The 10,200-nt window shown below is 60.7% G+C and overlaps 1 protein-coding gene across 1 annotated transcript; it reads left to right on the forward strand.

Moving 5' to 3' along the window:
- Positions 1-505: 505 nt before the first annotated feature.
- Positions 506-9,957, forward strand: LOC128337001 (adenylosuccinate synthetase isozyme 2-like). Its single transcript, XM_053277417.1, has 13 exons — positions 506-858; positions 1,270-1,372; positions 1,606-1,674; positions 1,753-1,803; positions 1,908-1,974; positions 3,023-3,130; positions 3,279-3,360; positions 4,419-4,545; positions 5,917-6,071; positions 7,308-7,432; positions 8,130-8,227; positions 8,565-8,714; positions 8,821-9,957. The coding sequence occupies exons 1-13, from the start codon at positions 634-636 to the stop codon at positions 8,871-8,873; spliced, it is 1,413 nt and encodes a 470-aa protein (XP_053133392.1). The 5' UTR covers positions 506-633; the 3' UTR covers positions 8,874-9,957.
- Positions 9,958-10,200: the final 243 nt, after the last annotated feature.

Below are 10,200 nucleotides of genomic sequence, written 5' to 3' on the forward strand. Positions count from 1 at the left end.
GGCTGAGTTTCCTCTTTGCCTGCTTCCCAGGGGCCCCTGCTAAGCACAATGGCCAGTTCTGGCCCAAATGTCAAGCCTAGACAGGTGACTTCTCCCCTGGCAGCAGTTTTGTCCTGTTCTGTGCCCAAAGAGCTGAAGGGTGGCCGCCATGGCCCGGTGGTACAGCAGGGCTGAGCGAGGGTTTGGGCCCGGGTTTCCCTCGGCCCAGTCTGACGCTAGCCACTCGGGCACAACCCTGGTGCTTCTGTGAGGACAGAGTTGGGCTGGGGAATGGCATTTGCCCCCTGCGGTCTTTACAAGGACCGAAAGGGCTTCTAATCGGCGAGACTTTGCCGTTCTGGTTCTTTCCCAGCCAGCTGGCCGCATGGCGCAGTCGCCGGGCCTCCGCGCCGCCATTTTGGGTGCTGGCGCCGACATATTGGGGACGCCTGCCGGGCTCGCTGGGGGAGGGGGGGCGCCATCTTGGCAGCTGGCGCTGAGGCCTCTTCGGGCGCCGCCATGTCGGGCCTTGCCGGGAATGGCCTTTCCCCGCCATCTTGGGAGCTGGCGCCGAAGCTGCCGAGGGCGCCGCCATGTTAGGGAGGAGGAGGGCGGGCTGCTGCTGCTGCTGGGGCGCCGCGGCTGCTTCAGCACATGGCGGGGACGGAACAGCAGCACTCAGGCGGCGGCTTGCTGAACGGGGGCGACGGCCCCCAGGGGAAGCGGGCCCGGCTCGGGTCAGGCCCCGCGGCCTCGCCGCCCGCGACCCCGCCCGGCAACCGCGTGACGGTGGTGCTGGGGGCGCAGTGGGGGGATGAGGGCAAAGGCAAAGTGGTCGACCTGCTCAGCCTCGACGCCGACCTCGTCTGCAGGTGCCAGGTGAGGGCTGTACCACGTGGGGGGTGCCAGGGGAGGGCTGTACCACTCGGGGGAAAGGGCTGTGCCAGCCCATGGGGGGCTGCCAGGGGAGGGTGGCACCACTCGGAGGGGGGTGTCCCATTCCAGGAATGGGTGCAACTGTCACAGGAGGGGCCAGGCGGGAGGGCTGTACCACTCTGGGAAGGCGCAGCGGGGTCTCTCTTGCTTTCCGGCTGCTTCAGAAGCCTTCCTTTTGTCGGCCCATTCATTGCAGCCCTTCAGCATCCAGCTGGATTTCCCAGCCGCCCTCCTCGCTCAGGGGGCAGAGCCCCCCCAAGGGCTCCAGGCCTCCTTGAGGAAACGGGGCTCCTCCGCCTGGGCTCTTCCTGCTGCTGCTGGTGCCCGAATTTACCTCCTCTCTTCTCTTTGCAGGGCGGCAACAACGCAGGCCACACGGTCGTGGTCGATTCGGTGGAGTACGATTTCCACCTCTTGCCCAGCGGGGTGATCAACCACAGCGCCACCTCGTTCATTGGTGAGAAGGAGCCTCTCGTCCTCTGGGCCGCCAGCCGTGCGCTCTCTCTTCGTGCTCAGAGCCTCGCTCCGCCACGGTGCTCGGCTGGTGGGGCTCTTCCAGTTCCCTCCACGCTCTTGACCACGCAGCCAGGCCACTTTCTCTAGCAATGCTCCCCTTCACTCTACCCTCCTGTGGATGCATTTGGGTGCTGACCACCGGGCCCTTTGTGTCTGTCTCTCTCTCTCTCTCAGGGAACGGTGTCGTCATCCACCTGCCTGGGCTTTTTGAGGAAGCTGAGAAGAACCTGAAGAAGGGGCCAGGTAAGTCACCCACACTTTCTGTGCCATGAGCGGTGAGAGGGTCTGGGTCCCTGGCAGTGAGTTTTTCTCCTTCCGCAGGACTGGAAGGCTGGGAGTCTCGGACGGTGATCTCGGACCGGGCCCATCTCGGTGAGGCCCTGCTCTCCTTGTTCTCAGGCTCGGGTGGGCTGAGGGGGGCAGGCAGAAGGCAGCTAACCTCTCTCCGGGCTTCTCTCCCTTTTCCTCTGAGCCAGTGTTCAATTTCCACCAGGCGGTGGACGGGATCCAGGAGCAGCAGAGGCAGCAACAGGCTGGCAAGAAGTAAGTGGGGTGTGTGTGTGTGGCTGGGCTGCTCGGATTTCCCTCCGTCTAGGGCAGGACAGGCTGTTGGGCCTGGGGAGGCTGGGATTGGTGGTCCCAGCAGCATCTGAAGGCTGGGAACCCATCGGCCCACCAGATGCCTCGGGGAAGCCCCCAGCCAGGAGACGGCTGGTTTCCTTCCCGGCCGTGAGAGTGGCATTCGGAGCACTTCCTCCTCCAGGCCGCCCAATGCTTCCCCTTCTGTGCAGTGCAAAGCAGCACAGAAGTGAGGTACTGTCGGGGAACCAGATCCCACAAGCAGGAAGAAAAGTGCGACTCAGAAAATAGACCCGTCAGGGACTTTGGGGAGTGTGGGCCGCCTGTGAGTTCAGTTTTGAGCTTTGCCGTTTGCTTTTAGTGACGGGCTTTCTAAAAGCCCTTCCTTGGGGCGAAGAGCTGGTCTTGTGGTGGCAAGAATGGTGAATGGTCCCCTTTGCCAAGCGGGGTCCATGCTGGTCTGCATTCGGATGAGAGGCGGACATCCTTGAACCTTCAACGCCACTAGAGTTTTAATAGTTTCAGCATTTTAAGTTGTTGCAGTGTTTTCACCTTTTCACTTCTTTTTATGGTTTTGTTGTAAACGGCCCAGAGACCTGCATTCTGGGTGGTACACAAATACATTGAAATAAAATAAAATAAATAAACAAACAGATCCTTCCGAGTTGGGCGGTATATAAATTAAATGAACGAATGAATGAACGTGAGCACTGATGTGCTGCAGCTCCGTGAAAGCATTTGCTTGGCACGCAGGAGCTCCTGTGTTCCCTCCCTGGCAGCATCTCCAGGTGGGGCTGGGAAAGACACCCGCCTGAACCCTTGGAGAGGTGCTGCCAGACAGTGCAGACAGTCCTGAGCTGGAGGGACCAAGGGCCTGACTCAGTAGGAGGCAGATCTCTTGTTTCTTCCTGGGGAAGCTGCTGGGGCGACTTGTCCTGGTGATGTCCCTACCCCCACTCCCTACGCCCAGAGTTCCTGTGGAAAGTATTCTCTGCGGCCACTCTTTTTGCAGCCTGGGCACCACCAAGAAGGGGATCGGCCCCGTCTACGCCTCCAAGGCCTCGCGAACCGGCCTGCGGATCTGCGACCTGCTGGCGGATTTTGACGAGTTCTCAAAGAAGTGAGTGGCTGGGGGAGCCGATGGTACACAGGGGGAGCTTCGGGGGCCTGGGAAGGGGCAGAGTGGGGCGAGGATCCTGCAGAGGAAGTGTGTGTTGTGGGGGGTGTCCCAGTGCCAGCGACTCAGCAGCGGTGCCTCTGTCCCCCAGATTCAAGGCCTTGGCGCAGCACTACCAAGCGACGTATCCGGCCCTCAGCATCGACACGGAGGCTGAGCTGCAGCAGCTGAAGGTGATTGACTGGCTGGGCAGGTCGGGGGCGTTTCAGCTTCTCCTCAGTCCTTTGGTTGTGGTCCAGCCTGGGTGAGGCTAGGCCACCCTGGCTCAGTTGGACGTTGTGCTAACCAGAACCCAACCATGGTTTGAACCTGCAAGCGTCAAGGCCAACCCTGGTTGAGAGCTGCTTCTCTGCATCCAGTACTCCTTTTTCTTTAGGGCCCAGGGCCTCAGAGGTGGAGCTCTGGTCCCCGCTCCCGCTTAGCATAGGAACATAGAAAACTGCCATATACTGAGTCAGACCATGGGTCCATCTAGCTCAGGATTGTCTACCGAGACTGGCAGTGGCTTCTCCAAAGTTGCAGGCGGGAATCTCTCTCAGCCCTCTCTTGTAGAAGCCAGGGAGGGACGTTGGACCCTTCTGCCCTTCCCCCAGAGCGGCTCCATCCCCAGAGGGGAATCTCTTGCAGTGCTCACACATCAAGTCTCCCATTCAGATGCAACCAGGGCAGACCCTGCTTAGCTTTGGGGACAAGTCATGCTTGCTCCCACAAGACCAGCTCTCCTCTCCTAAGACCACTTGCCTTGTTTCAGGCTCTGGTGCTTCCTTTCCTTTCTGATCGCAAACCATGCTTGGCTAGCTCAGACCTCTTCCGTAACCACGGCTCAGCACGTTGGCTGAATGGAGCCAGGGAGACTGACCTTTGCAGCCTTAAAGGCTAGAGCCGGGGTTCTCGAGCTGGGGCCCCCAGAGGTTGCTGCACTACAACTCCCATCGTCCCCCACTTTTGACCATTGTGCAAGATGGGAGTTGTATTCCAGCCACACCTGGGGACCCAAGTTTGAGTACCTCAGGGCTGGAAAATTCCTAATGGGGTGGCGGGAAGGTTGTCAGTCCTGAGTGCGTGGACTTGTGCGTTCAGTTGTGAATTTCTCACTGGTTGGGACTGCCTGATGTGTTAGGCTCAGAGCCCAGCACCTCTCCCTTTAAATAACCAAGCACTGCGCTCCTTCACTGGGTTACGACCAAAGGCGTCTGGTTTATATATATATATATATATTATTGGTGGGCAGGTCTATGCTGAGAAGATCCGCCCGTTGGTGAAGGATGGCGTCTACTTCATGTACCAAGCCTTGCATGGGCCTCCCAAGAAGATCCTGGTGGAGGGGGCCAACGCAGCTTTGCTGGATATTGATTTTGGTAAGAAGCCCCCCCCCCCCCGCTTGGATATCTGCGCCTGTGGCTTTTTAGCTTCATCGGCTGCCGCCATCTCACCCTGGGGAGATATGATAGAGGTCTGTCAAATCATGCATGGTGTGGAGAAAGTGGAGAATCACACTAGAACCAGGGGGTCATCCCATGAAATTGGTTGCCAGGAAATCTAGGACCAACCAACGGAAGTACTTTTTCACACGATGCATCATTCGCTTGTGGAATTCTTTGCCACAAGATGTGGTGAAAGCCAACAACCTGGATGGCTTGAAGAGGGGTTTGGACAACTTCATGGAGGAGAGGTCTTTCAATGGCTACTAGTTGGAAGGCTACAGGCCACCTCCAGCCTCCAAGGCAGGATGCCTCTGAGTCCCAGTGGCAGGGGAGTCACAGCAGGAGATGAGAGGGCATGCTCTCACCCTCTGCCTGTAGGCTTCAAGCGGCATCTGGTGGGCCACTGTGTGAAACAGGATGCTGGACTAGATGGGCCTCCTTGGGCCTGATCCAGCCGGGATGTCCTTAACCCCACCCCAGAGCTCAGCAGGATGACTCCTGCCGCCCAGCAGAGCTGAGAGGCCCCTTGCAAAGTCGTGACTCTCTGTAGCCGGAGGGGGAAATCAGCCAGCCCAGGTCAGTCCCAGCACACAGTATTTTTCCAGTGTTTGTTGCTAGGGTCTGCCTTACTTTTCTTTTTAGACAGCCCTTTTGGTAAAGGGAATTATCTTCACCGTCTTTTATGTAATCCCCTGCTGGAAAGTGGTATGCAAGTATCCATCATAGCAGCCAGGGTGACGAGGGGTCTGCTGGTCTCCCACGTCAGACTCCGACCAGGTTGAGCGTTCAGAGCTGGGAGAAATCTGTGGGATGGCCAGGGCCTCAAACACCCGGGAACCGCAAGTACATCCTGATGGTCTGCCCTGAATGAAGGATATGCACTGTCATTCTGTTGTCACCCATGTTTGTGTCTTGCCTTCCAACAAAAGTGGTTTTCAGTGCAGCTTCCGTAGCAGAAGTAAGGACGTGGTTCCCTGCTCCGAAGGGCTCCGTCTACAAGAGCCGCAGGGGAGACTCCAGCACCCGGCTGGGGCTGGATGCTGTTCTGGGCAGAAGAGGAAGCTGGCTCCAAGCTCCCTGCTCAGTGGAAGGGAGGCTCTGCAGCGCCTCAGAGAGGCTGTGCCCCAGGGAAGTGGGGCCACTGCCCACCCACAGTGCTGATTCGCCCAGGGAGCTTCCTGGCTGAGCAGGGCTTGGAACCCAGCCCCCGTCCAGCCACCCCCCACCCCCACGCTGGCTCCCCCGGCCAGCTTCCAGACCTCCTGCCCAGCCTCCCCCCCCATCTTTCTCTCCCCGCTCCTCCAGGGACCTACCCGTTTGTGACGTCCTCCAACTGCACCGTGGGGGGCGTGTGCACTGGCCTCGGCATCCCCCCCCAGTACATCGGCAAGGTCTACGGCGTGGTGAAGGCCTACACAACCCGCGTGGGTGTCGGGACCTTCCCCACTGAGCAAGACAATGTGAGTCTCCATCCCCTTGCGGGTGGAGGGGTGGGGTGGGGACTCTTCTGCTCAGGATCCTGGGCCCCCTCCCCAGATCTCTGTTCTCCTCCTGGTGGGCGCAGCGGCTGGGCTGGTGGTAGCCAGCATGACTTGTCCCCTTAGCTAAGCAGGGTCCACCCTGCTTGCGTATGAAAGGGAGACGAGAAGTGTGAGCAGCACTGTCAGATATTCCCTGGAGCCGCTCTGGGAAGAGCCAGAAGGTTCCCAGTTCCCTCCCTGGCAGCATCTCCAAGATAGGGCTGAGAGAGAGGCCTGCCTGCAACCTGGGAGAAGCTGCTGCCAGTCTGGGTAGACAATCCTGAGCTAGATGGACCCATGGTCTGACTCAGTATATGGCCGCTTCCTATGTTCCTATGAGGGTGGGCAGGGTGGGGGCTGTATCGATAAACACCAAGCGGGGGAGATGCGGCTGGTAGACCTCTTGGACCTTGTCACACCAAGTACCAAGAGAACTGGAGTGTGCCAGCTGGACACGGAGCGGGATGGGCCAGTGGTCTGGCGTGGCATAGGGCAGCTCCGCACAGTCCTCCCAAATTCCTCTTGATTTTGGGGGGAGGGGGCCGTAGCTCAGGGGCAGAGCCTGCGCTTGGCCGCAGAAGGTCCCCGGTTCCCTCCCTGGCAGCAGCAGCAGCTCCAGGCAGGGCTGGGAGAGACTCCTGAGGCGGAAACCTCTGCGAGCTGCTGCCAGCCAGTGTCGGGAAGGCCCTGGACCAAGGGCCTGACTGGGTAGGAGGCGGCTTCCTCTGTTCCTAAATCCAGGCAGGTGAAAATACTTGAGGACCCTGAGAAAAGGCAAAGCAAATACACACACACACACCCTGCCCAGATGTTTGATGGTTGCTTGGGGGCTGCCTCAACTCCCTTCTTGGGTCCATGTAAGCCAGAAACAGCTGCCCTCCGGCACAGGAAATGCCTGACTCCACCCTTCCCTTCAGAAGGCAGATCCGGCGCACGGGTTTCCCTGCCCGCTCTCTGCGCCTCGCTCTGTTCTGCCCTTGATCTGCGGAGCCGCCTGCGATAGACAGAAAAGCCACTCCCAGTTCCCGGCCTGGTTGCAATTTGACAAAAGTGCCCAGGGTGTGTGTGTGTGTGTGTGTGTGTGTGTGTGTGTGTGTGTGTGTGTGAAAAAGTCCCCGCGCCGCCCCCCCCAGCAGTTTCTTCCTTGAGCAGCTTGGCTTTTCTGTCACCTCGCAGGAGACCGGAGAGCTTCTGCAGTCACGGGGCCGCGAGTTTGGCGTCACCACGGGCCGGAAGCGCCGCTGTGGCTGGCTGGATCTGGTCCTGGTGAAATATGCCCACATGATCAATGGATTCAGCGCGTAAGCCTGCCTCCCCGCCCCGCCCCACCCCGCCCCCCTCCCCAGTTGCCCAGACACCCCTCCGAGCCGCGGGGGTCAGTAGCCAGGGATGATGGGAGTTGTGATCCAACAGCAGCCGGCGGGCTGAAGTGGACTCCTGCTCTGGACCACGGACCCCCACGGACCAGCCAAGAGAAGGTGCCCTTTCCTTGGGACGCTTGGCTCCTTGAAGGCGGCCAGCCTTTGACCTCCCGCCAGAGTGCCAAGGCCCCCGCCCCCCCCCCAGGGCCAGTCTTTGTGTAGAGTGTCTTTGCTGGTCTCTCGTAATTCTCCTCTTAGAAAATTCTGTCCTGCACATGAGAAGGCGAGGGCTCAGCCGGAGACACGGGGCTTCCCGGGGCATCTGCTGAGCCACTGGGGGCAGCCGGGGGCTGGGCTAGAGAGGCCTCCTCGGGCCTGATCCGGCAAGGCTGCTCTGGGGCTCCTCGGTGTCTGCTGAAAGGAACTCTGGCAGGGGTGGGAGTGCCAGGACAGAGGGAGGCCGGGGGGGGGGATCCAATGCACGCTCTGCTCTAGCTGGAGAGAAGCTCGTCCTGGACTCCTCCAGATCTGGGGTTGAGAAGGTCCATGGGACCAGACTTTGCACCTGCACCGTGACCTCATCCGATGGGCTGTTGCCCGCCCTCTAACCTCCCCTCTCTCGTCTGCTGCCCCATAGCCTGGCTGTGACCAAGTTGGATATTCTGGACACCTTCGAGGAGATCAAAGTGGGCGTGGAGTACCAGCTGGATGAGAAGCGCATCCCATATTTCCCAGGTGAGGCTGCGGGCAGAGAGTCCGAGGGAGGAATCGCCTGCTGCATTCCTGAAGGGTCCAGGAAACACAGACCGGAATGCAAAAGAAATACGGGCCGAGAGGAACTCTTTGTCATGCAGTGTGTGATGGGTTTGTGGAACTGACCGCCACAAGGTGTGGTGCCAGGCCTGCGGCCAGGCAGGCCTGGCCTGCTTTTGTGGGCTCATCAGATGCTCGACTAGATGGACGGAGTGCAGAGAACAGGAGGAACGGCGGGGAGAGGTGTCCTTGGGCAGGCACAGCTGGCCTCAGAGGTACCCGCATCCGCAGTGACGGCGGCTTCTCCTCCCCTCCACAGCCAACCAGGAGCTCCTGAACAAGGTGGCCGTGGAGTACAAGACGCTGCCCGGCTGGCGGTGCAGCACGGAGGAGGCCCGCAGCTTTGGCGACTTGCCCCCCCAGGCCCAGGCCTACGTCCGCTTCATAGAGGATTACCTGGGGGTGCCAGGTGAGTCCGGCCGCCAGGGGCATTCCGGCCACGGCCCGTTGCGGTTCTCGGAGCCTGCCCGGCCGCCCCGAGTGACCTCTGGCCGCCCTTCCTCCTTGCTTTGCAGTGAAGTGGGTCGGAGTGGGGAAATCGCGCAAGTCCATCATCCGGCTCTTCTGAGGCTGGTGCCGGAGCAGAGCCTGGAAGAGGCCAGTGGGTCCTGCTGCCGCCGCCCCGCTGGGCCACATGCCGTCCACGGGCCAGTCGGCGGAGGCGGTCAGTGGTGCCCTCCCCCAGGCCAGCCAAGAGCACTCCACCCGCGGCGCTTCCCCCGTGCAGAGATCTGCGGCCTTTCCCTGCCCCCCCACCGCCCCTTGTGATCTCACTGCCACGAGGCCCCCCCCCTCTTCCCGGGTCCCAACTTGGCCGCAGCGGCCCTTGCTGCAGCTTTGGCCAGCATCTCTCTGCCTCGCTACCCCCGGGGAGAAGCAGCAGCCCCACAGGTCCGAGGCGTTGGCGCGCTCTCTCTCTCGAGGGCGGTGGACACCCCACACTCCGCTTGCCTGCTTCTGCGCCCAGGGGTCCCTCTCTGCCGCCCCCTCCGCCCTCGCCTGGGTGAGGGGCGGGGAGAGGTGGCCTCTTCCCTCCTGCCAGGCTGGGAGCCCCTTTCACCTCCTCTAGGAGCCCAGCCAGCAGCGGCCTGCCCTTGGGGTCTGGAGCCGGCCCTCGAAGACACCGTCCTCTTTCGCTGTGTCCTTTTTCGCTGCCTGTCCTTCCCCTGAGCTCGTGGGAGGCCTCCAGCCAGCTCGAACCCCGGCATTTGCCAAATGCCCCAAGCTCTGGGCTGATGGCCAGTAACTCTGCCCTTCTTCAAGCCCTTGCCAGGCCTGGAGGCGGCGTTCAGCCCCAGAAGCACTGCCCCTGAGATTCCTGGAGGCCTCCCCAGCCCGCCCTGCCCCAGGCCTTGTGTTTTGTTTTGGGACCTCCATCAGGACTCAAAGCCTGGTTCCACCTGGAAGAAGAACAGATTCTCAGGGCCAACGGGAGAGAGAGCAGCACTTCTCGTCACAAACCGGCCTGCGCCTTCCCACGTGAGCTTTCCTGTCCCTGCCTCGTTTGTATTGAGAGGGGACGCCCCTCACTTCCCTGGCGGGGTCTCCCTCACCCCCGCAGGCCCAGTGCGGTTCTCGCCTCCTGTGCATGTCCGTGTCTTTCCGTTCTCACGGTGGCCAGTAACAGCAATAAAAAATGCCGACTTGTTTTACGATGGTGTTGGGTCCCTCCGGAGAGGCTTGTGTTTTATGCCCAGGGTGGCGTCAGGAGGGCCATGCCCCCAGGATCCAGTGGCTGCCAACTCCCGGGTCCTTCCCTGCACGCTGGCGTGAACGGCATTGAGTCTGCTGCTGGTGACCCCAAAGCTGCCTGGTTGCCCTTTTCGAGGGCGCAGAAGCAGGCCCTCTGAACCGGCAGCGTTCTCATGAATCGGGCTCCAGGTTTTGGGTGAGCC

Source organism: Hemicordylus capensis, chromosome 14 (genome assembly GCF_027244095.1).
Source record: "Hemicordylus capensis ecotype Gifberg chromosome 14, rHemCap1.1.pri, whole genome shotgun sequence".
NCBI classification, from domain to species: domain Eukaryota; kingdom Metazoa; phylum Chordata; class Lepidosauria; order Squamata; family Cordylidae; genus Hemicordylus; species Hemicordylus capensis.

Coding starts and splice junctions, on each gene's coding strand:
- LOC128337001 (XM_053277417.1), top strand. CDS start 634: ATGGCGGGGACGGAACAGCAGCACTCAGGCGGCGGCTTGCTGAACGGG. Junction 859..1,269: donor ACCTCGTCTGCAGGTGCCAG/GTGAGGGCTGTA, acceptor TTCTCTTTGCAG/GGCGGCAACAACGCAGGCCA. Junction 3,361..4,418: donor CTGAGCTGCAGCAGCTGAAG/GTGATTGACTGG, acceptor ATTGGTGGGCAG/GTCTATGCTGAGAAGATCCG.